At 41.1% G+C, this 26878-nt stretch overlaps 1 protein-coding gene across 1 annotated transcript in view; it reads right to left on the bottom strand.

Annotated features, from left to right (window-relative positions):
• Window positions 1-26878, bottom strand: part of CFAP221 (cilia and flagella associated protein 221) — a 135463-nt gene that overhangs the window by 43594 nt on the left and 64991 nt on the right. The window contains exons 7-16 of the mRNA XM_090266683.1: window positions 25294-25453; window positions 21838-21958; window positions 21645-21756; window positions 21345-21453; window positions 11196-11283; window positions 6850-6939; window positions 5423-5521; window positions 3800-3905; window positions 2383-2516; window positions 149-229 (exon numbers count right to left, since the gene is read on the bottom strand). Coding sequence (XP_090122809.1) covers window positions 149-229; window positions 2383-2516; window positions 3800-3905; window positions 5423-5521; window positions 6850-6939; window positions 11196-11283; window positions 21345-21453; window positions 21645-21756; window positions 21838-21958; window positions 25294-25453 — 1100 coding nt within the window. The remainder of the gene's footprint in view (window positions 1-148; window positions 230-2382; window positions 2517-3799; window positions 3906-5422; window positions 5522-6849; window positions 6940-11195; window positions 11284-21344; window positions 21454-21644; window positions 21757-21837; window positions 21959-25293; window positions 25454-26878) is intronic.

The raw sequence follows: 26878 nt of genomic DNA on the forward strand, positions 1-26878 counted from the left end.
CATAAAATAACAGCAGAAAAATAAACACAGTATGCTACACAATATAATCCATATTAGAACAGACTAATAAAATAACAATTCAAATTCAGGAATATTTTGTTCACTTCATAAGGAACCTGATTAACTAATACTATGTGACAGGTCTGACCTGCAGATTGAAGAAGCAATGACTGTGCTTGACTTGAAGTTCTGAAGATTTAATGGGAACTGGTCCAAGGCCATCAGGAGCCTAAAATGTGAAAATTCAATAAATCGACACATAATCAACATTCAGCAAAAGTGGCTGTGCTGCTTTTTCCATACATTTTGAACAGTAAGTGAACAGTTTTATTCTTTTTTTTCTTTAAATATTTTATTTGTTAGAGAGGGAATGGGAGAGATAAAAAGAGGACAAGAAACATACACCTGGTCTGCAACCCAGGCATATGCCCTTGATTGGAATCAAACTGGTGACCTTTCGGATCACAGGCCAGCACTGAATCCATTGAGCCACAATGGCCAGGGTGAACAGTTCTATTCTTCAAGTAACCCTTTCCACAACCATGGTTGCTACTGGACATGTGGGGCCAAGAGGCACATTGGCCACCCCTCCTCCTTGTCTCTTAGAGTGTGTGATTCTTCTTTTTCACTTCCTACCATTGTAGATACTGCAATGTGCAACCCAGAATCTGTTTTAGGCTTGAGGGTTTTAGTTCCGCAGCTAATAGGAGCCCTGTTCATACAAACCAGTCTCAGGGGTCAGCCTTCTTAAGGAGGTGCCCTGGCTGAAGGGAGCTGACTCTGTCAAGGTCATGTGCCCTTCTGAGGGTAGCCCACCTCCAATAACAGGTTGAAGGAGTTGTAAATGCTGGGGGCTCTCACCCTACTCCAGCATCAGAGCTCCTTGTAAATTCAGCTGAGACCTTTGTGAAGAAGGCCTGCAGTCCTGCTTCTCTCTCTGTTCACTCCTGCTCCTCTCTTCTATAGCTGCTAACCCCCATAGCACTACCCAATAAACTTCCTGCAGGCCAGTTTGCCTCAGACACTTAGAGAACATGGAACAGCACCTGCCATGCTATGGGCACTCAATACTCAATGTATTTCATCTAATCTAAGACACCATAATTAAATTAGCCTAATGCAATGTTAATATGTCATTAATTATAAGACACTTCCCAATTGCAAAGATGCTAAATATTTTAAAAGTGATCAGAGAAATGATAAAATACAGTATTCATGGAGTGAATTAGAACGTTCTTTAAAGGCAAGAATGCTGAAAAGTCTGTTTTCCATCAACCTTGAGCATCAGAGAAGCCTTTGTGGACCTAACCAAAGGACCGAATGAAATGTGCAGGATTTGAACTACTCAGAAAGTGTGAGATGGGCTCCACAGCGCAGTGATGATCTCTTCCATCAATCATTGAGCATCGGATATGTACTGTTGCTGGAAACTCACAGATTTATTATTTCCAGGAACTAAATATTCTAATCTTTTAAGTCATTTAATTTTCTAATGTTGAAAACACACAAAATTTCTAGTCAGTCCTGTAACTCTTGAGTAAATCAGCCTGCAGTGCTTACCACACATTATAGGCTGTGAATGGCAAAGTTATTCTTTGGAACTAAAAAAAAAAATTTGCATATGCACTTTCAATATCAACTAACACTTTTTATTGTCAACTATGTGAAATGGGTAACATTTTATTATTGACTATGTGCCCTGTGTCTCAGTTTCCTCCTAATTTGTAAGATGATACATAGCACATAGGTTTGTTGAAGATTAAAGAATTGATACAGCTGAAGCATTTGAGATACTGCCTCACTCATGGTGAATACAATGCAATGCAGGGCTATTCTTTTTATTATAATGCATCATTGTGCCCATTGAGGATGAATTGTCACACCTTGAGAGAGAGAGAGAGAGAGAGAGAGAGAGAGAGAGAGAGAAAGAGAGAGAGAGAATTGTGAGTCTGAGGGGTTTGGATTCTGGGCCATCCTTCTCTGTCCTCTTCATTTGCTCATGCAGCAGAAAGGCTGAGCTGAGCTGAGCAGGGCCTGCCTCTTGGGGCCAGCCCAGGTCCTCTGGGTATTTCCATCTTCCCTTCTGCTCTCAGGGTTGGTTCCTCGGCTGTCAAAACAGACTCAGTGCCCTTGCTGGGTTCCAGGCTAGAAAGGACCCAGCCCAGGCTATCAGGAAGCTCTGCACAGGTGTGTCAGATGCCAGGCATGTGGCAGTACATGATCCCTGGTTTCCCATTGGTCACAATTCCCCAGGAACAGGTCTCCCTTGGGGGCCTCTCAGGAGGAGGCAAAGAGACTGAGACTGAGGTAGGGCCTGCCTAGGCATCCACCTAACAACCATCTGATCATGCTCGGCCCCTACCCCAGCCCAGCAGCACTCACCAATTCATCGGAGCCCTGGGGAGGACTGTGGGATGGGAAAGCGAAGGGCAGCACTTGCTTGGGCGACACAGAGAACCGGCTGGAATACTTGTCTTGACTGATCCGCAGCAGAATGTATTTGGAGGGATTTTTATCTATGAAGGAAACACAAAACAGGACTTTTGGGTGCTTCTTAAGGTATTTTTATGTGAAACCACCATCTTCAGCTGCATATCTGTCACACACCATTAGTACCTGGGTACCTGCCATATGTTACTTCAAAAAGAGTATGTATGTATGTATGTATGTATGTATACAGTCCATTTTTAGTGTCTCCTTTGTTCTTTACCTCAACCTCTTCTCCAGTTTTTAAAAATTGTATTTTATTTTTACAACCAAAAGGTTGCTCCTTGGGGAGGACAGGGAAGCCTGAGCCAGGTTTGGGGGCTCAGGCTGGGAAAGGTGGGGAGGAGTCTGGAAAGATTGGGACCTGCCAGTGGATCTGCATATGACCACAGAGTGAAAGTACATAGTTTGGAAGAAGATGGTGAAGTGGCTTTTGGGCTCCCAGAAGCTACTGAGAATAGGCTCCAACAGTCCCAATAAACCTGTGGATCAGAAGATTGGAATTTTTTAAAATAGCAAAGATAATATGAGATAAAAAGCTTTATGTGTAAATGCTAGATTGAGATAAAACCAGATCATGCCAATCAATCAACAAGTGTAAGTGCTGAGTACCCTAGTCTCTGGTGACAAGAACAGAGGGTGCAAAACTGGGGGTTGAACCCCAGCCACACTTCACAGACTATCAGCTGGGAAGGTATTTCAGCCAAACCTGGTATGGAGGTGTGATCTATGCCACATGGTAGGCTGAATAATGGCCCTTCAAAAGTGTCTATCTAGGTTCTATTCCCCAGAACCTGTGAAAGTGTCACCATACACAGTAAAAGGGACTTGGCAGATGTGATTAAGTTAAGGCTCTTGAGGGAGATGGAGAGATTATCCTGGATTATCTGGGTGGGCCCAAAGTAATCCCAGGATCCATAAAAGAGGGTAGCAGGAGGGTCAGCATCAGAGAAGGAGACATGATGATCGAGCAAGGTCAAAGTGACATAAGGAAGTGGCCATGAGCCAAGGAATGCAGGCAGTCTCCAGAGCTGGAAAAGGCTAGGAACACATTCTCCACTGGAGCCTCTGGAAGGAACCAGGCCTGCTGACATCCTGATTTTAGATTTCTGACCTCCAGAACTGTGAGATAATAAATTTGTGTTCTTTTAAGCCACAAATTTGTCTTGATTTGTTATAGTAGTCATAGAAAACTAAAACATGTGATTTATGACAATATTGTATTTCTACATAGCTAACTTCATTATAAAGACACCTCAGGCTCAGAGGACCACTGGTCAAAGCATCGCTGTACTTCCTAGCTGGTCCTCACCTTGTATTATCGATTGTCTTCCATGCCTGAGTCTTCTTATTATGGTCTCTCTGTCCATGGCATGAATAGCATCTAGCATATTGAGAAATCGTCGATGAATCATGACCTAGAATTAAAAAGAATAATAATTTCAAAAGATTAATTGACACACACTCATTTTGTCATGTAATTCAATTCACTTTTCCCAACCACAGTTAAGGGCTAATGCCACCATCTTAATCAGACTTCACAAGGAGAGTGGCATGCTACTGCTCAATACTGAGGCCACAGGGACTTCAAGCTCAGGGCAATGTTGACTTCTCAGAATACAAAAAAAGATCAAGTTGTCATCAAACCTTGTCCCACCCAATTTATGAGATCCAGTTTTTGCATATTTCCAGAGTGGGAAAAAAAATGACGATTTCTACATTCTTTCTTCTCAGTATGTCTGAACGCTTCCACTGTGCTGTTTCCAGAGTTGAAGGACAAACTAAATGGAAAATTCTGTAGAAATAGGGCTGTGGATTATGGGCAATGCTAACAGTGCATCACTGTGCTTTGATTTCAGACCATTCATTCCATAATTAACACTCCTTTTCATTATGTAAAGGACCCTTTCATTTAACAGATATGACGTGGCTACTCTTTGGACAGTTCTGTGTGAGGTTCTGGAGTGAGAACAAACGTCAGCCTGCACAAAGGTGACAATCCAAGCTGATGTGTATTGGAAGAAGATGAGGACTGGAACTACATTGAAGACAGGGGACAACTGGAGAGGTGTGGCTGCAGCCAGACCAGGCAGCCACCTTATACCTTTTACTGGCATTAGAAGCTAAGAAGTCTTCATTTTATTCTGATCTCAGGAAGCCCTTGAGGGCTTGCAATGTGATGGGTGGAACACCAGTGTGAGGGTAAAGAAGCCACAGCAGTGAGAGGACCGCTGAGAAGGGGAAGCCAAAACCTGAGTGGTAGACACAAGATCCCACAGGAATTCTCAGTTGTTGTCTCCTACTGTTCTAGAGTTACCATCTGACCCAGAAAGTCTACTTAGTTATATATGCCCAAGAGAATTGAAAACACATATACAAAATTGTATATAAATGTTCACAGCATCACTATCCATAATAGCCAAAAAGTGAGAAAAACCCAAATGTTTCAACTGGTGAATGATAAACAAAATGTGGACTATCCATATAATGGGACAGAATCCATCTATAGAAAGGAATGAGGTACTGATACATGGATGAGCCTTGAAAACACATGAAGGAAAAGAAGCCAGTTACAAAAGGCCATGTATTTATTACATGATTCCATTTCTATGATATGTCCAGAACAGGCAGACCCATAGAGGCAGACAGTAGATTCGTGGTTGCCAAGGCCTGGGAGATGGAGAGTGACTGCTAATGGGAAACAGGTTCTTTTTTTGTGGTGATAAAAATATTCTAAAATTAGTAGTGATAATTTTGTACAGAGTTGTACAACCCTGTGAATATACTAAAAACTACTGAATTGTATACTTTACAAGAGTGAATTTTATGGTATGTAAATTATATCTCAATAAAGCTGTTATAAACAACTCATTGTTTGATTTCCTTGTACTGATGACTAAACAGATTAAAATCTCAATCTGGTGCTGAGACTTACCTTGCGCGCTGCTTGTTGAAACCGTCTTTGTGCCCTGAACCTGCTGACCCAAGTATTATTGGTAAGTGGATCAAAATTAGGATGAAATTCCCTGATTTTCTGTGAATAACAAATATATACACATCTTAGATTTGAATTTTAATCCCCTGGCATAAACATTTAATAAAAATGTTTCGGAGTTTGATCCCAAATCTAGTTATTTTTATTTGTTCTGCCATGTAATAAGCATGTATTAAGCACTTCGAGTGTACACAGCATCATAGGGAAAAAAAGTAGAAGCTTTGGGCTTTAAAAAGTTTACAGCCTAATTAGTGTTCAGGAAGCTCAAGCAAACACCTGTGACCCTGGGGAAGAAGAATAAAGTCACACAGAACTCAGTGGTATGTGGAGGGTGCTGGCACTGTATCCAGAATAGAGAGAAGCAGGCTCTGTGGTGCCCAGTAGAGGTGGAGGACCGCTTTGCTCAGCCCTGCCCCTGCACCAGCTCCATGCCCACATACTGTGGGCACAAATGTACTGTGATGGGTAAATGAACACAGAGGAAAGGGTGCCTGGAGTGTACTGAGGCCTGCTCGAGCCTCAGGCATTATAGATTCTTGAACATGGAAATAATATGATGAAAAAGGCATGAGAAATGACTTAGTCTCACACTGGCACAGGCAGTGGGCTGGAGAAAAGAGAGAGGAGGGGCAGACATATGAACAATCTGTTGGATTAGTTGGTATGAGACCTGAAGGCTGGACTTGGGTATGGCCTTGTGGAAGAGTTGGTAGCAAGATTAAATGTGAGGGAGAGAAAAAGAGGTTAAAATAATTCAGATGTGGCAAACCCAGACAAGGAAAGTGAGAATGCTGGAGGTGGGGAGATTAGAAAGAATTTTCTCATTGTTAAAATTAAAATTTGTGTTTTGACCAGGAAATATCACATGACAGCAGATACTCAGGTGGAGGACCTACTGTTCCCATTTTACATTTGAGGAAACTAAGGCACCAAGGCCCAGAGGGCTCTTCCCAGATCCCAAATCTGTGGTAGAACTGAGACCAGAGCTTTGGCTTCTGATATCCTGTTTTGTCTCCTTCCCATCAAGGGGGTTGGTCAATGAACAGAGACCCAGGGACTCAACCTGAGGACTGTCAGACAGGCATGGAGAGAGCAAAGGAAAACAGAAAAGGAGACCAAGGAGGAGAAAATAGAGAGGTGGGAAGGAGAAGCCAAAGAATGTCATGCTGTTAATTGCAAAGAAAACATTATGAGTTTTGATGCTTTATTGTGAATATGTAGTAAAAAAAATTCTGAAAATGTAAGCATACTTAAAACTACTAAGTATCTATTGCTAAAAGGATTTCTTTAAAATTGTTTAGTGTTTTATAAGTAAGCATATAAACACCTGCCAATAATTAGATTCCAAATAAAGAAAAGTTACTCACTTCTTCTAGATTGTGAACAACCCGTTTGTGGTTAACTTCTGTCTTCAGTCGCTGAAATTCCTCATCCAAAACAGGATCTCCTCTATCTAGCTGGGTTTTTTAATCACCAAAAATATTAAAATTGAGTACAAATGCACATAGCTTCATTTCTCTTTAAAACTGCTAGAAACCCATTATACAATTGATTATTATAATCATAGTCACTGTTTAAGCACAGGGAGTTTTTATAGAAGCACACATCCAATACCTTCTTTCTGTAACTAGAGAATGTCTGGAAATTATTTCTGAGGCATTTAAAAGTCACAGAAAGGATTTTAGGGAAGCATGTAACCATGGGAGTATAGAGATTTCATTTAAAAGAAATTTAATGTCCCAGTGAAGTTTTAAGCTCTTGATTATCCAAGTATAGGGTTTTAACATAGGCAAAGGATTCCTTCCCTTTCCTGTGTGGTGGAGGTTGACAAGATCTGCTCCTTCCCAGGAGTAAGTTGTCCCTAGGCTGTTCCCCTTCTCTGCCTCCTTCCCTAAGGGCCCCTGAGCTCTCTGTCCTATTCCTCAGGAGCCACCGCCCACTCCCAGGGAAGGCCAGCTGGGCTTGGATCAGTGTGTACACATGCCTGACTCATTGGAAAGAGGACTGTGCATGCCGCAAAAGTTTCTGCCTATCTGTGGTTTTTATTACTTACTTGTTCTCAAACTACTTTGGCTCTTTTTTTTTTTTTCACCGTGTGGTTGCCTCTCACTCGCGCCTCCAACAGGGGACCTGATGTGCAACCCAGTAATGTGCCCTGACTGGGAATTGAACCAGCGACACTTGGCTCGCAGGCTGACACTCAATCCACTGAGCCACAGCAGCTAGGGCTTTACTTTGGCTCTTAGTTGCACTGTTCATAATCATTTTTAAAGACAAAACTGGAAGAAATCTATTCTGATCACCACATTAATACCCTATTCAGAGTTAAGAGAGTTATAGTATTGTCTCCAGGGTGGTGAGCTACCAAGGTCTGATTTGCACAGGTTAGGAAGTTGAGTTTGAGATTGTGGACTTCAGGTTCAAAATACAGACATTGTGGGGAGAGACCCAGACCTCTCACAACCACTAAAATTAAAATAAAACAGGCAGCTTAAAGAAGGGATTGACAAATAGGTTGTTAGCTAGAAGAAAAGATGGAGATTTCTTACATCTTGATTAGGAATCTACTTATTTATGGCAAACATTTCAGAATTTAGTATCATTGATCTCCCCATGAGCTCATCACCCTTGAGGGTTTGTGCCATCCAGCTATAATGCCAACTCCCTCCACATTCTGTCACCCTCCCCCTCTCTCTTTTTGCCACATGCCCTGGGCCTCCAGGTATTTCTTGGCATTGGGTCACCTGCCAGGAATCAGCAGCCAGATGAAATCTGGACACACAGAACACTTGTTCTCCCACCACACTGGGGTCTCAGGGTGGCCCGCTCTTCCTTCTACTTGTCCTGGTGATTGATAGTAAGGATGCAACATCTCCTTTTCTGGTCTTCTCAATACCTTTTGTAAACCTCTCTCCAGTCCCTGTTCCCCACAGTCTCTGCAGCTGCCCTTGCTTCTTGGATCATCTGGGAAGGCAAGACTATGAGTATTCTTAAACAGCTCCCTCTCTGCATGCAAACCTGACTATACCCACAATCCTTCCTTACTTGGTCTTCTCCTGTCCTTCCTCCTGTTCAAAGGCAATATTTCCCTCTGACCATGGCCTCTTCAACCTTTTCCTTTGTAATGGCTCTCTGCCTTCAGCCTATAAACATGCTCCAGTTCTTCCAATTTAAAAATGCTTTCCTTGACTTCTCATGCCCCTCTAAGTGGTCCATCCATGTCTCTTTGACTCTGCTCATCTCAACTTCTCAAGAAACCACTTCTCAAGAGACTACTCATTTGTACACATCCCTCGAGAACTGTAATACGGCATTTTCCCTCCTCAAGTCTACTGGAGTTGCTGTCACTAGAGGCACACAAGGACCTCTAAATGGCCACATCCACTGTTTATTCTTCAGGCCTTATTTCCTGGAATCCTCTTAGCACTTGACTGATCCTTCTGCGTCTGTTTTCTCTGTGCTCTCCAGGTCCCCTGACCTCTCAACCATTTCTCCTCTATCTCCTTAGTTTTCCACTGCTCTCCCCTTAAATCCTGAAGTTTTCTGGAATTCCTGCTTTGAGCTACTGTCTTTCTCAAGACATGAACTTTCCCCAGGTCCCCAGAGAACTTGCTCTGTGCTCTCATCTCTACTTTATGCTGATCACTCCCAAGTCTCTGTTTCCAGCTCAGACTTGTTCCTTCAACTACCACCTGGATTCCCTCCAGTCACCCCAGATGTGACATGTCCCAAATACAACTTTTCATCTTCCACTAAGCCAGCTTTTCTTCCATATTTGAGATCTTGTTTTAACCATAAACACACCCAAGCTAGAAACCTAAAATCATTCTCCCTTTCCTCACCCCTCATTTCCAATTTATCTACAAGTTTGAGCTTTATCACTGCACTCAGCACATTTTGTATCATTTCTTAATATCTCTTTGCCCCTTCTAGACTGTGATCTTCTTGAGGGCAAGGACCATGGCTTATTCACTAGCACAGAATCTTACATATAATGGGTATTTACTCAATGTGTTTGCCAGGTGAGTAATAGTTGGGTTTGTCAACCAAGTGCTGGAAATTATAGCCTTAACTCTCACTTTAACCTGGTTGTGCCATGTCTGTATCACCTTTATCTTTGAAACAGTTAGAAATTATTCCATTGTGGGATTCACAGAAAGCAATTGATATTTTATTTTTATAAAAATTTTAAAATACTGATTTTAGAGAGAGTGTGAGATGGGGGAGAGGTAGGAAAAGAGAAACATCAATTTGTTGTTCCATTTATTTACGCCTTCACTGGTTGATTCTTGTATGTGCCCTGACCAGAGATTGAACCCACAACTTTGGCATATCAGGACGACACTAACCAACTGAGCTGCCTGGCCAGGGCAATAATTTGTTTTTAAAATCATGTGCAAAGGATCTGAACAACACATCAAACTAAATTTAAATGCCAATCTAATACGTGCCTTTCCTAAATGCTAAGATCTACCAATGTAATAATTTTATATCCTTTGAAAAAAATTTAAAAAGAACAAATTTATTCAAATATATGATTCGGACTCCAAATCTAGGAAGAAAATGTATTCTGTATGAGAAATATATTCATATTTGACAAGGTACGTTTTCTCCCCCAATCCGTCCTACCCAGTACTGCCACTGTGTGTAGCACTGAGTGCAAGGAGTGTACACTCCCAAGCTTAAATATATATATTATGGCTGAATTGTGTCCCTCAAAATTCATATGTCCAACTCCTAGTCAGGAGATATGGTATTTAAGGAGGTAATCAAGTCAAAATGAGGTCATTAGGGTGGGCCCAAATCCAACGAGTCCTTAAAAGAAGAGGAAATTTGGACACAGAAGGAAGACAACGTGAAAGCATAGGGAAGAGGCGGTCATCTACAAGCCAAGGAGAGAGACTTCAGGAGGAACCAACCCTGCCAACACCTTAATCTAGTTCTTTCAGCCTCTAGAACTGTGCTAAAAATAAGTTTCTGTTGCTTAAGCCACCCAATCTGCTGTATTTTGTTATGGCAACCATACCTGACTAAGACAATAAGTGATGATTCTTAGCCCAGTCCTATCCCCTCTGATCCCTGTGTGTCCTGTGCTTCAGCTACTATGGACCTGTCTTCTGCTCTCTGCACCTGCCCTGCACATAACAACGTCTCAGAGGTGTCACACAGTCCCACAGTTCCCATCTCTACTCTCCCTTCTCTAAAACCTACAAGCACTACCTTGGTGACTCAGATGTGGCCTCCTCCCTTAATCAGCTTTCCCTTCTCTGCTCAGCCCATTTGAATGTCTATCTTGAAACTTTGTTTGGACCAAGATCTGGCTCTGGTGTGGCTCTCGGTTATTGTCTTTGGGTCGCTCTTACCTTTGTGCTCTGCACATTATGGGATAAGTGCACTTTGCACCCAGAATTCCAGCCCAAACTTGAAGCATTCCCTCCCTCTCTTTGTCTTCTTACAACTTAAAAAAAAATTATATAATCTCTTAAAGGAAGCTTTCCAATTAGATGACCTCTCTCTCCTCTCTGGCTTCAGAATCACCCTGATATATAGCATAGGTCTCTTGTGACATTTACAGTCAGCCTAGATTTATAGTTAACAATGAACTTGTCATCAGCCTCCTCCCCTCCCAACTTAATAATAAGTTTCCTTTCCTCAGATATGACATCTTGCCTATAGCAGGAATCCAAAATAGTGAAATAAATGATATCCTGACCTTGTATTTGTTGTTTACTCTTTGCCGTTCTTCAGCAAGGTCTTTTCTAAATTTAGAAGACATATGATCTTTACCAAGGTGCACCTGCCTGTTGAGAAAAAAAAAAAACAACTTCCAGAACCCATCAGAATGCAATTGTCAATTTTCAAATGGAGTGTCTTAACTATATTTTGCAACTGAAAAGGGATGCTGAAATATTGGAGGAGACACCATGGGGAAGAGAAATTGTAGATTTCAGCGACATAATTAAGATGAATAGGACTTCCGGCCAAAATGAAGGCTTAGACACGCTCAGTCTCCCTCTACAACTAGAAAGGAATACAACTACCTCAAAACAAAAGATAACCAGAAATTCCAGAAAATAAAACTACATGGAAGCCCAGTGTATGAAGATATAAACCAGCGGTGCTTGCCTGGATGGGTAGGAGGGGCGAAATCGGAATCCGAACGGAAAGGTTGGGCAGAGCTGTTTGCGGTAGCAGCGGAGATAGTGGCAGGGGGAGCAATCCCAGCTGTAGTCGAGCCCCGGAAGCTTGCGACCCCAATGCAGGGAAAGGCAGCACCCCCACTGCATTGGACGGTGAGGCCCAGAGGGCGGGAGGACAGATCCAGGTCTCCCAGAGGAGAATAACGGTAGGAATCCATCTTGGATCCCCGCACCCACACAAAGCGCTACAGCCTGGTGAAAAAGGTCAGAATCGCCGCCGGTCGCTGGGTAGGGACAAGTACACTATAGCCTGCCCAGGAAGCAAAGCAAAACACAAACTGTCAAAATGAAGGAGACAATGATTGAAATCCCGGTGATGCAGCTCACCAGGCAGCAGATGAAGAACCTGACAGACGAACAAATAAGAAATCTGCCAGAGGCTCAGTTCAGAGCTATTGTTATAAGGTGGTTTACAGAATTAACAAAATATTTGAAACAGGACAGGGAAGGAAAGAAAGCCACTCATACTAAAACAAACAAAAACACATACGAGACAAGTGGTGAGGATATAAAATCCAGAGATCAAATCAACAAACCGGAACATAGAGAAGGAACAAACAGTCAACCAGTGCAGAAAGAGAAAACAAAAAGTAAGGAAAGTGAGGAGAAGATCAGAAACCTCTGGGACAGCTATAAGAGATCAAACATTCAAATTATAGAATTGACAGAGGGTGAAGAAAAACTAGAAATTGAAAAATTATGTGAAAAAATAATGAAGCAGAACTTCCCAAACTTGGCGAAGGAAATAGACTTACAGGTCCAGGAAGCACAGAGAGTTCCAGAAAAACTGGACCCAGGGAGAACCACTCCAAGACACATTATAATCAAATTGTCAAAAATTAAAGCTAACGAGAGAACCTTAAAAGCAGCAAGAGAGAAGAAAAGAATCATGTACAAAGGCGTCCCAATTAGACTATCAGCTGACTTCTCAAGGGAGACCCTGCAGGCAAGAAGGGACTGGCAAGAAATATTCAAAGTAATGAAAATCAAAAACCTACAGCCACGAATACTCTATCCAGCGAAACTGTCATTCAGAATAGAAGGGCAGAGAAAGTGCTTCCAGGACAAAATAAAACTGAAGGAGTTCATTAGATCCAAACCACTATTATATGAGATGTTAAAGGGACTTGTTTAGAAGAAAAAGGATCAAAACTATGAACATTAAAATGAAAATTGCATCACAAGAACCAACAACAGAAGCTAGGGAATCGAAACAAAGGCAAACTAAATAGGCAACGAGAGTGGGGAAAAAACTATAGGTATGGGGAACATTATGGGAGGAGGTCAGCGGGGAGGGGGAAGGGGAGAGGGAGGGAGATAATGTGGAAATTAGGAAGCATAGGAGGAGGGAATGGAATAGACAGGAAGATGTTGAGAAGAACTATATGCACAACCAATGGACATGGACTAAAACGGGGGAACAACTGGAGGAAAGGGGGCTACTGGGGGGAGGGGAGCAGAGGGAGGGGAAATTGGGACAACTGTAACAGCATAATCAATAAAACATATTTAAAATAATAATAATTAAGATAAATAATGTGTTTTACAAAATTAAGCTTATCTCCTCACTAGAAGACGCTGACACATGCTGAAATATTTACGAATAAAAAAATACTATGTTCTGCACCATTAATCATTAGGGAAATGCAGATCAAACTACAATGATGTACCACTTCATGCCCACTATGATGGCTATAATGATGATGATGATGATGATGACAATAACAAAGAAAAATAATAGGTATTGCCAAGGGTGTGAAGAAATTGGAATGCTTAAACATTTCTGATGGGAATATAAAATTATTTGGCTATGGTGAAAAACTTAGGCTGCTCTGCAAAAAGTTAAACATGAAATTAGCACATGACCAAGCAATTTCACTCCTAGGTATATGCCTATGAGAAATGAAAAGATATGTTTATACAAAAACTTGTATATAAATGTTCACGGTAGTATTATTCACAGTTGTCAAAAAGTGGAAACCACCCAAATGTTCGTTAACCAATGAATGGATAAACAAATGTAGTATGTCCATACAATGGAATATTATTCAGTCATAAAATGGCTGAATATAAAATTTATATAAAATGTCTAGAATAGGCAAATCTATAGAAAGTAGGTTAGTGGTTGCCAGGGCCTAGGGGAGAGAATGGGAATGACTGCTTAATGGGAATGGTTTTTTTTTTGGGGGGGGGGGGGGAGTGATGCAAATGTCCTGGAATTAAGTAATCATGATGGTTATAAAAAGTCATAAATATACCTAAAACTTCTGCATTGTACACTTTAAAATTATTAAAATGGTGAATTTTATAAATTTTATCACTGTTTAAAAACTCTGGTATGTAATTGTCTATCATGAAGCCTGAAACATGTTCAGAATAAGTAGCAGTTATGGTTTTAAAAATGGAGGGGTGTGTCTGGAGAACTGTTCTAGATTAAAGGAGACTAGAGAGACATGAAAACTAAATACAAATTGTATGATATTTGACTGGACCTTGGATTCCTCCTCTCCAAAAACTAAAACCCAGGTATAAAGAACATTAATGGGACAACTGGGTAAATTTGTGTATGGGCTGATTATTACATATTATTGTATTAATGTTAAATTTCTCAGAAGTAATTATGGTAATGTTGGAGAGTGTCTTTGTTTTTAGGAACTACATGCTAAAGTCGCTAAGAGTGAAACTTCATGCCTGCAACTTACTCTCAAATGGTTCAGAAGAAAAAGGTGTGTGAGTGTGTGTAGAAAGTAAGAAGTACGTGTGGCATATGTTAACAACTGGTGAACCCATGTCAAGTTTATATGGGTGTTACTAAAATGTTTAATATATTTCAACAAAAAAAGTTGGGAGAAAATATGAAGTGAACAACATAGCATTTAAAACTGAATTTATTATGGAATTTCAATTATAGAAGGAAGGACATGGTCATTATATCATACTAATTATTTTTATCTTAAATTATTAAAATTATATTGAAAGGAATACATGCTCATGGTAAGACATTTAAACACAGCATCACAGTGATTATTTTTCTTTCCCTAGACTTTATAAGTATTTTTCTACCATGACAATATGTCTGTTTTTATAATAGAAAAGAATATTTAAAAAAATGTTCTTTGAAGATGGTGGTATAGGTAAATGTGGTACATGAATCCTCCCACAACCACATCAAAACTACAACTAAACTACAGGACAACTATCATTCAGAACTACCTGAATTCTAGTTAAACAGAAATCCTACAAATAAGGATACAAAGGAGAAGTCACATCCACACTGGCAGGAGGGGCAGAGATGTGGAAAAGTCTGGTCCCACTTGCACATGTCACAAATAAAAATCAGGAGGGATATTTGTCTGTGGTGATCCTCCCTGGGGAGTAAGGGGCCCCAGCCCCACAATAGGCCCCCCAGCCCAGGGTCAGTGGTCGGAAGAGAAGTCCCCATAACTTCTGGCGGTAAAAACCAGTGGGGATTGTAGCTAAGTGAAATGAATGGCAGCTGGAGTCCCAGGCATTCCTCTTAAAGTACCTGTGCAAGAACTTACTCGAATTTACTCCCTCTAAGCTCAAAGCACTGGGGTGGCAGTTCGAAGGGCACCCGGGACATATAGGGAGAAAGTGAAGTATCTGGTGTCAGGGTGAAGGCTGGAGGGGCAGCTTTGTACGAGACAAAAGTGCTGGCAGAGGCTATTGTTCCTTTGCTGAACCTTCCCCTTACAGAGCCAGCAGGTAGGTGCCATATCTGAGTCTCCAACACTCTGGCTAATACTGTTTGCCTCTCTCTGGTGATTCCATGAAACCCCATGCCATCCAGTTTGTGGGATCACCCAATTCCTTTCCAGTGGCTTTTCTATACAAATGGCCTATCTTGGCTCATGCTGAGAACTTTCCTATAACCTCTCACACAAATAGCACCTGGCCTTTGCAAGTACCTTTTGCTAAGTATCGCAGGCTCAGCACTAGCAGAAGCCTGCCTTGGTTCACAGCTTGGCCTCTCATGGGCACTTCCAAGCCCAGCACAAGTAGCAGCCATCTGATATTGCTTTGTAGCCCATGCTGGGTAACCTCTAGAAGAATAGAGGTGGCAGCTGATCTTAACCTGCACCCCTTGGGATACCCCAGAGCCAGTGCACCAGCCATTGGGCCCTACAGAACACCTACTACATAAGGCTACTCTACCAAGCCTGGGAGATGTAGCTGCTCTACCTCTACATTTTAAATTTTTTTATTTTTTTAATCCTCACCTGAGGACATGCTCATTGATTTTAGAGAGAGGAGAAGGGAAGGAGAGAGAGAAAAAAAACATTGATGCAAGAGAGAAACATCAATTGGTTGCCTCTTGTACATGCCCTGATAGGAACCAAACCCGCAACCCAGGCATGTGCCTTGACCAGGAATCAAACCCGCAACCTTTCAGTTTACAGGATGACACTCCAACCAACTGAGCCACACCAGCCAGGGCAGCAGCTCTACTTAATACATAGAAACAAACACAGGGAGGCTGCTGAAATGAGGAGGCCAAGAAACATGTCTAAAATGAAAGAACAGAACAAAACTCCAGGAAAAGAGCTAAACAATGAAGACAAGCAATCTACTAGATGCAGAGTTCAAAACACTGGTTATAAGGATACTCAATGAACTTAAGGGAAGAGTAGATGAACTTACCGAGAATTTCAACTATGACATAAGAATCATGAAAAATAGAACTAGGAAAAAAAAAAGAAAAAGAACCAGTCAGAAATGAAGACCACATTACAGGGAGTCAACAGTGGAGTAAATGAAACAGAAGATCAAATCAGCAACTTGGAAGATAAGGAAGTAGAAAACACCGAATCAGAATGGCAAAAAGAAAAAAGAATCCAGAAAAGTGAGGATGGTATTAAGAGCCTCTGGAATAACTTCGTGTGTACCAACATTTGCATCATGGGGGTACCAGAAAGGTAGGAGAGAGAGCAAGGAATTAAAAACCTATGTGAAAAAATAATAATGAAAAACTTCCCTAAACTGGTGTAGGAAACAGACATACAAGTCCAGAAAGTGCAGAGTTCCAACTAAGATGAATCCAAAGAGGCTCACACCAAGACATATAATTAAAATGCCAAGGTTAAAGACAGAGAATTTTAAAAGCAGTAAGAGAAAAGCAGTTAATTACCTATAAGGGAGCTCCCATAAGATGGTTAGCTGATTTCTCAAGAGAAACATCTCAGGCCAGAAAGGATTGGCATGAAATATTCAAAATGATGAAAAGCAAGGACCTACTACCAAGATTACTCTACCTTGGAAAGCTGTCATTTAGAATTGAAGAGCATATAAAGAGCTTCCCAGACAAGAAAAAGCTAAAGGAGTTTATCACCATCAAATCAGTATTACATGAAAATTTAAAGGGTCTTCTTGAAGAAGAAGAGGAGGAGTAAGAGGAGGAAAAGGAGGAGGGGAAGGGGAGGAGGAGGGGCAGGATGAGGGGGAGGAGTAGGAGGAAGGAGAGGAGGAAAAGGAGGAGGGGAAGGGGGAGGAGGAGGGGCAGGATGAGGGGGAGGAGTAGGAGGAGGGAGAGGAGGAGGAGAGAAGGAAAAAAAGAAATATGAACAATAAAATGGCAATATAAATACATATCTATCAACAACTGAGTCTTAAAAACAAAATAAATAAGTGGAACAGAAAGAGACTCAGATTCAGAGAACATTTTAAAAAGTATATCTTATTGATTATGCTGTTACAGTTGTCCCAATTTCTTTTCCATTTGCTACCCTCTTCCTAGTACTCTACTTCCCTCCAGCAATCCCACCCCCCTTAGTTTATGTCCACAGGTCGTGCATATAAGTTCTTTGACTTCACACTTTCCCACCTATTTTGTACCTACCGATTAGGCTTCTTAATCCATGAACCATTTCTCCATTTCTCCCTCTTCCCCCTCCCGGCTGATAACCCTCCAAATGATCCCCATACCTATGATTCTGTTCCTCTTCTGGTTGTTTGCTTAGTTTGTTTTTGTTTTACTTTTTTTAGGTTTTGTTAATAGTTGTGTTTGTTGTCATTTTAATGTTCACAGTTTTGGTCCTCTTTTTCTTAAATGTGTCTCTTTAACATTTCATATCATAAGGGCTTGATGATGATGAACTCCTTTAGCTTTACCTTGTCTGGGAAGCCCTTCCATTCTAAATGATAGATTTTCTGGATAGAGTAGTCTTGGTTGTAAGTCCTTGCTTTTCATCACTTTAAATACTTATTGTCATTCCCTTCTTGCCCGCAAGGTTTCTTTTGAGAAATCAGCTGATAGCCTTATAGGAATGTGGGGAACTGCTCCTTGTGGTTTTGGAAATTGTAGTCCTGGCCGTGAGCCAGGCTTCTCCCCACTCGGGAAGTCTCTAATTCTCAACAGAACACTGGAAGGCTGAGCGAGAGACAGGACTAAAGGCCACTCAGAGAGTTTCCATGGGAATTGGATTTAAAGAATGCTTATTATGCTTTGGTGCTTGCTCTGCTTTTCTTATCTCTTAGTTAACTATTAACAATCTCTAGCAAGGAATGTATGAAACCTTGCACCTAATGCCAGTGTGGTGTCAAGATGTTCCATAGACACTGACACAGACTGGAAACTCTGCCCTCTATATTGGTACTTGTAATCTGTAATTGTCAACTGTAATCCAGGCACCTAAAAGCTATTGATGATTTATGAATTTTGACCTTGTATCTCCCATGTGTACCCTTCTCAATAAAAAGCATGAGGTCTTGCGCTTTCTCCACTAGAGGAAACAGCCATCTCCCTTACCCCCCAGACAAAATACAGTGTCCTGGATAGATCTGTGCTGCCTCTAACGCTCCAGCTCAGTTGGAAACTACTCTGTCCAGCACAGGTTTCATGACTATCCGGCGCCCAGACGTGGGGCCTCATAGGAACCCCTTTGTAGGTAACTCTCTGCTTTTCTCTTACTGCTTTTAAGATTCTCTCTTTCTCTTGAACCTTTAGCATTTTAATGGTGATGTGTCTTGGTGTGGTCCTCTTTGGGTCTAGCTTGTTTGGGACCCTGTGCTTCCTGGACTTGTATGTCTATTTCCTTCACCTAATTTGGGAAGTTTTCCTTCATTATTTTTTCACATAAGTTTTCAATTTCTTGCTCTCCCTCTTCTCCTTCTGGCACCCTTATGATTCAGATGTCCGCACATTTAAAGTTGTCCCAGAGGTTCTCAACCCTCTCCTCATTTTTTTTCAATTCTTGTTTCTTTATTCTGTACTGGTTGACTGTTCATTTCTTCCTTACATTCCAAATCATTGATTTGAACACTGATTTCCTTCCCTTCACCATTGGTTTCACGTGGATTTTCCTTTGTTTCACTTAACATAGCCTTCACTTCTTCCCATCTGCGCTTGCTGTACTCAAACATACCTGTCAAGCCTGTGAGCACCTTTATCACAAGTGTTTTGAACTCTGCATATGTTAGGTTCGCTAGCTCCTCATCGCTTAGTTCTGCCACTGCAGCCTTGATCTGTTCCCTCTTTTGGGCCATATACAGCTGTTGCAGCTATTACATTGTAAGGGGTGGAGCCTTAGGTATTCATCAGTATGGGGCAACCCGTTTCACTATGTTATGGTGCTGTATGTGAAGGGGTGGGTATGAAAGGGAACAATGTTGCTTGCTCAGCACTCACCCCTTTTCCAGGCACTTCTCCCACTTCCTGTATGAGACTGGCACCTCTCTAGCTGTTGTCCTGGCCATTGTTCCCAGAGGGGTTAGGTTTGTGGATGTCTAGGACTCTGGCGGCCCTCTAATCAAGTAGACTCTGCTGAGAGACTGGCAGTTTCTTCCTCTGTCTCCATCTCCACTGGTTTTCACAGTCAGAAGCAATGAGGCTTTATTTTCCCCAGCACTGGAACCATGAGCTCCGCAGTATGGTCTGGTGCTGAGAGTGCTCCCCAGGCATCCCTCCCTATTTTTTTAAATGTGTGATGGCGCTTTCTGCTGGCTTGCCACAGCTCCTGTCACTGACACTGCTGCTGCTTCCACAATGCATCCTCTCCACCCTGGCTCTGCCCCTCCTACCTGTCTGGATGAGTATTTCTTCTTTATATCTTTGTTTGCTGAATTTCCATGCAGCTCAATGTTCTGGAACTTCTGGTTGTCTCTAGTTTTGAAGCAGCTGTATTCCTTCTTAGTTGTAGAGGGACACCCAGCATATCTACCTATGCCTTCATCTTGGCCGGAAGTGTCAGATTCAGAGAACATTTTGATGGTTACCAGATGAGAGAGGGATTGGGGGTTGCAAGAAAAGTAAACAGAATTCACAGTACAAATCAGTAGTTACAGTATAGTCACAGAGATGTAAAGTACAGCATAGAGAATATAGGCAACAATATTTCAATAACTATGTGTGGTGTCAAGTGGGCACTAGACTTATTGGCATGATCACTCAGTAAGTTATAGAATGTCTAATCACTGGTTTGGACACCTGAAACTAATATAATATTGTATATCAAGTATAATTGAAAAATAAAAAATTATTAATAATGCTCTTTGGTTTCTTGGCATACTCCCTATTTAGCTGAGGCGAGACCCTGAATACAGACTTAAACTGAAGCAGAAAGTATTTCCATGAGAACAAAGGGCACCCTCAACCCCCATGCAGGCAGGTGGCAGGGTGGCAGGGTGGGTAACGCCTGACAGATGAATGGACAAGATGGTCTCTCAAAGATACTTTCCAGGAGTCTTTTCTTTAGCTTAATGTAAGAGTTTCTGAAGTTTGCTTTAGCTGAATCTATACACATGGATATGCCTGGTATGACCTGATTTTTAAAAAATTGTGAAAAGGGCTCCATTTTGATTGTAGGAGCACACATAGAAGTCTCACATCTGAGTTTTAACACATCCATCAAAAACTGCTCCACCAGAACACAACAAGGACACCAGCCTGTTGAACCAAGCACGCCGTTGACCGGAGGCAGCCAACTGACCTGGAGTCTGCACGATCCTTCCCCATGTGGGAAGGCCACCCTCCCCTCCACACCCCCCACTCTTATTAGGGTTTTCTGGACCCAAGGGTAGGTAGGACGACGACCATGTCCAGCTTGAAGCAGCTAGAGGAGCTTGAGACCTTCGCCCATTGTCCTTTACAAGATTACAAAGGGTCCTAATATTTGAGAGGGGGGGGATAGTTAATTTTTACGAACCAGGGGTATGGACTTGGGGGGGATTGCTGGGGGAGGGGGGTGCTGGGGGGAGGGGAACAAGGGGGAGAAAATTGGAACTGTTGTAACAATATAATCAATAAAAAACATTAAAAAATTAAAAAAAAAAAAAAACTGCTCCACCACAGCGTGCACTGCTGGGCTCCCCTGAAGGCCTCTGGGGGCTCTTGGTGCAGTGAGATTTAGGGCTCCTGGGGAATAAGTGGGTGCTCGCAGCAGTGGGCAGCAAGGAGCAGTGTCCCAGCTTCTCCCATGAACACTCTAGTTCTTCCACTGTCTGGTTACATTTAGGAAAGAGCAGAGTTTGGTTACATTGATTTGTTCCAAATAAAAGCTTCATTCTGAAATAGAAGGTCCAGTGGAGGAAATGAATAATCAAAATTATTTCAAAGAGTTATATAACTTTTCATTGTCTCGTAAAAGAAAAGCCATTACCAAAAACAAAGTACTATCACTTGATACAAAGAATTGCTCAGTATTTACCACTTAAGATGATTTTCAGTCTCTTCACAAGTGTCCAGTCTGACTTTCTGTTCAAACAGTGCTTCTTTAATCTGTCTTGTTTTTGAAATCTCATTGCCTTGGTCCAAAACTGAGGGAAGGAGCAAACAATGATTGTACCACAGATCAAATCGGAATCATTTGCTAAGAAAGAACACATTTCCAATGGCAGAACTAAGGGATCTGAGTTTTGTTATTATTGTTCATAAATAGTAAATGCCATAAGCAATACTTCTTTCAAATTCTGCCCAGGTGCTGATTTAAGGTAGATCATCTGGTTACCTTCTCTTAATTCTTTAATCTTCAATTTTCCTGGTTCTTGGTTTAAAACAGTTGCCACAGCAAATGGATTTGATAAATCTACTGGAAATCTCAAGTTCTGATATTCAATTTCCTGGGACCAAGCCGGAAGAAAAATTCATTATTTTGCTTCTCTCACACTCTTCCCATCACGATTAGTGTGATGCTCACTTACCTTAATCTTTGGAGGTTTTAATTTCGCTGGCAGTTGGTGAAAATTTATTTCTGTCATTGACTTTTCTGGAGGAATGTCTTCTTTCTTAGAAAGAATATTTAATCTTTCAAATTCTTCTAATCTATAGTTTTAAAACAGATATTAAATTAGTACTCTTATATAATCCAACAACTCAAGGTTCCTATTTTTACCTTCCTTCAGATAATATTATGACTTATAGTCCATTAATTAGTCACTGAGAATCAAGTGGTGTGCTAAAACATTAGTCTACTAAAATACATGCAATGTCAGTATGCCAAAGGATAATAATTTACATAAAAATAACTTACCAATGGCTGTTTTTCCTTACATTCTCAAAGAACATAACAAGTGGAAAACATGATAGGCTGAAAATTGCTCTATGGTCTAGCAAAATTTACTTCTAGGCTATTGGTTTTCAGTAGGTAAATTTACTACATTAAAAAAAATCTGATATTGATTTATCTTCCTAGTAAAAGAATAATTATGTCTACCATTTATAGTAAGATTTTTCAAAAGGAGACTCAGACTGCAAACTGCCTTTGGACATATGTATGTATAGACAGTGCTGCTAACATGCCTATGGAAGCTATCTGAGTTACTTATTATGATATAGTAGAACTACATTATGTTCATAAGAGCTACCTATGATGTGAGGGACAGACAGGCATGAGGAGGTGTAGGGAACAGACAGGCTTGGTTTAAAAGACTCTGACCGCTGTGCAGAGCTGCCCCCCGCTGGGTCCTTAGCTGGCAGGTTGTCTTCCAGGTTTGCTCTGAATCCCACCCTCTGGGAGATTTTAAAGATAGAATAGAAATACAAAATGGCTTTTAAGGAAAAGGGAATCTGCTCTGTTTTTCTCTAAACAGCCTCAAATTCTTGTCAGTACTGTGTGAAAAAACAGAACGACTGAGCAAGAGTAAATGTTTTGAACTTGTGTAAAATACCTGGGTGCCTCAACTCTGTATTGATCTGCATTTCCCTTTGTTATTACTCCCAACCATTTGGTGAAGGGCTGCATGTTTTTCTTATGCATTTCCCATGTAAAAAGTAGATAAAAACCCTGGCTAATAAAGAAATGAGGGTGATTTTCCACAGAGAAAACTCCCTCCCTTCCTTCCTCAGATGGTGAGTGTCTGAGTAGTTTCTTCATCCACTCTGAGGGACCCAGTCTCTCTCACTATGAAGCATTTCTTTCAGCAGGAATACCTGAACACTTGTTTTACAGGATTACATATTTCAAAGATAGTACAGATATCAGATAAGAATATGCTAACATTCATTCATTCTGACAGTCAGTATGTTACAGAAACAGGGGTGTTCCAAAAAAATCCCCAGGGGATGGGGGAAAGGAAGCAGCTTTTAGAATGCCTCCACATGCCTGAGGCTGGTGGCTAGTGTCTTTTTTATGCAAAATGGCTTTAATGCACCCAAAGCCTCAGGTAGATGGGAGGGGACTTGGACCAGGGGATGGTATGGAGAAAGCACACAGAGCCTGCGAGAGGTTCTGTGAATGGTCAGAACTGGTTACCACACCCACTGCATCAGAGGACGTAGTCAGGGATTTAAAAATAAGTGGCAGACATTTTTAGGCAGGCTGACTGTGCGGATTTGACTAAGGCTAAGGCTGACTGTGCAGATTTGACTAAGGCTGAGGCTGACTATGTGCATTTGACTAAGGCTAAGGGTGACTGTGCAGATTTGACTAAGGCTGAGGCTGACTATGTGCATTTAACTGAGGCTGAGGCTGACTGTGCGGATTTAACTAAGGCTGAGGCTGACTATGTGAATTTAACTGGGACCGACGATGCAGTTTTAAGGAAGGGACATACCTTGCTGCTTTGAAAAGGAACAGACTGACCATGTGGATTACAAAAGGACTAACTATGCAGTTTACAAGGAGGCTGAGAATCCATAAGGTTCTGGATTAAAAGCTGGTGGACCCGATAACACAGACGAGGTCTCCCCAATCAGGATTGAATGATTGGCAGCTGCTGGTAAAGCTGAACTATGTTTGGAAAGTAGGGAAAGGGTTTCTCTTAACTTTTCTAAAACTAGCCTGGTTTGGTGGTGGGGGAGGGGGCAAGGATATGTGTTTATGGGTGTTTTAAAGAACATAAGACTTAACAACAGAAATCTGCAAATAACTAAATCTATATAACTGTTAAATAAACAATTCTTTTTCTTTTCACTAAACTCTGGTATTGAGAGTTGTAATTCTGGCAGAGGGCAATTGGGCCCCTAACTAAAGAGGCCGTGGGTTTGTTTTCAATTGGAGCAGCCCAAGGGTTCTGTAACAATTATGCATTTTCTGTGCACCTATTGAACAGGCCCCACTGCACAACATGGATGACATGCCAGCAATCTCAAATTTAACATAGTTTATGTAAGAGTGTCCATTGCCTAATCCACAGTGGTCTCCAGGTGATTTCTCAGAGCAAGGCTGCCCTGACAGTTTAGAAATAGTATATACTGGCATTTGCATGGTACTTCTTCTACATAATGCTTTCATGTAGTTAAGAGTGTGTCTATGGAAAGATAGATAAGTAAAAATCTCATTTAAGTGATGTCTTTAGGAAAAAAATCATGATCTAAATATATAATAAATCATAAAGTTACACTTTTAATATACCTTATGATGTAAATATGTAATGCATATCTATCATGAAGAAAAGAAGAAAATCAAGCTATATCTTTATCATTTTCAAAATATTTATAAGAATTTTCCAAGATTAGTATTTATACTGTGACAAATTTTCCTTTTAACTTTTATAAAAATCATGTGTATTAGAATAAAACTTATAGTATTAACTAGATATATAGGTATATAAAATACAAGCTCACATTCAAATGAAAACAGAATCAGAAAGAATTTGTTTTGAAGTATTGTAAAATTTAATTCTATTTTCACATCTTTACTCTGACTTGAATGTTGATGGTATTTTATAAAACCTCCCATATGACACATTTCCCTTTCTGCTGTATGTCGAAGTCACTTATTATACAGGACTTATTTTTGCTCCAATGTTGTGGGTATCTGCAGGGTGTGGAACATTTCCCATGGGGTTTTGCAATGGACACTGCCTAGAGCAGACACTCAATTAAATATTATATTAAAACTTTGAGAAGTTATGTTGTCCTGGCATAATAATTTAAATTTTGAGTAAACAATAATTCATACAAAAGCTCAACAATTCAAACACCACACCAGTAGTCATTAGTGAAAAAATGTATCCCTTCAAAACCCCTTTATCTCAGTCAACACTTCCCCTCTTGGTAGAAGCAATTACTGCTACAAGCATAGAGATATTCTGCACATTATTATTATATTTTAAAGTATGTTTTAAGTAAGTTTTTGAAGGCATTCTGTCACAAGAAAGAAAAACAGAATAGAAGGAAGAGATTTTTAAAAAAAGTTTTAAGAATAAGCTGCTTACTTTAAAGCCATATTGGGATAGCATGTTCCAGTGAAGACACATTCGTAGGGTTGAGAGTTGAACTGTGAAATCCATAACTGCATTTTTATTTGTGCCGTCCCATACTGAAAGGGTGTAAATATTACAGTCACATTCATCTTCCCATTAGCTGGAATTATTCCTGAGAGGAGAGAAGTGAGAAAAAAAAAGATACTTTCCCTTCTGCAAAGTCAAAGAGGTGCACACACAGCCTTCCCAGGATAAGCACAAGTACTTCTATCCTCTTTATATAGTATTTTCATTAAATAGATGAGAATCACCTCCTGGTGTTTACCTTGATTTTATTTACCAATTATTACATTAATCCCTTAAAACAATTATTTGATTGTGTCAGATACATAAATATATACATGTCAATAAGTATGAGTAAATCACAGATAAATTTTGGGACCTGTAATCGTTAAACTAATTACCAGATGTCAATGTTAATGCTGTGAATACCAAGGAAAAGCTAGGAACACACATAAAAGGTTTTGTCCAAAAATTTAGTTCTTTATATTTTTGTATAATTTGATTTGTTCCTTTAAAATCTTCAGGACAGGATTTCTGGTCAAGATGGAGGTGTAGGTTGCCTCCTCCCACAACCACATCAAAATTACAACTAAACTATAGAACAGCCATCAGTCAGAACTGTCAGAAATCAAGTTGAGTGGAAGTCCAACAGTATACAACTACAGAATTAAAGAAACCACATCCACCCAGACTGGTAGTACAGGTGGAGACATGGAGACGTTTAATGGGCTTTTCCCACACCCACGTGTGATGGATAAAAATTTGGGAGAGATGTCTTAGGAGTGAAGAGTTCCAGCCCCACACCAGGCTCCCTAGCCCTGGGTTCCAGTACCAAGAAGATAAGTCTTCATAACTTCTGGCTGCAAAAGCAAGCGGGGATTGAGTCAGTGGAAGAAATTTCTGGAGTCCCTAGCAATTTCTCTTAAAGAACCATCACATGGACTTACTCAGACTCATTCTCTCTGAGCTCCAGCACAGGGGGACCAACTTGAAAGGCACCAGCAGCATATGGGGAGGAAATGAAGTATCTGGCTTCAAGGCAAGAGCTGGTAGACAGATTTCCCACAGACAGAAAGGTGGACAGAGATCATTGTTTCTTTTCTGAACCATCCCCCTCACAGAGCCATAGAGGTGGCAGGCAGGTGCTATATCTGAGACTCCATCAACCTGACTAACACTGTTTGCCCTGCCCTGGAGACCCACTGGGACTCTGCCCAACCCGACTTATGGACCCACCCAAGCTTCTTTTCCATATGAATGGCTGGCCTTGGCTCATGCTTCACAACTTACTAAATCCTGTCACACAAGGAAGAGCAGGCCTCAGCAAGCCCTCAGCTCCTGTGCTGCTTGCTAAGTGGCTCCAGGCCTGGCGTTGGCAGCAGCTAGCCTAGGTTCACAGCTTGGCTTTGCCTAGGAACCTCCAAGCCCACGACAAGTAGCAGCCATCTGTAAACTGTTTTAAAGCTCATGCAAGGGGGTCCCAAGAAGAACACAGGTCAGGGAAGACCTTGGCCTGCACCAGCCAGGAAACCTC

The sequence above is a fragment of the Furipterus horrens genome, unplaced genomic scaffold (assembly GCF_987537825.1).
Source record: "Furipterus horrens unplaced genomic scaffold, mFurHor1.1.pri manual_scaffold_1, whole genome shotgun sequence".
Classification (NCBI taxonomy): Eukaryota; Metazoa; Chordata; class Mammalia; order Chiroptera; family Furipteridae; genus Furipterus; species Furipterus horrens.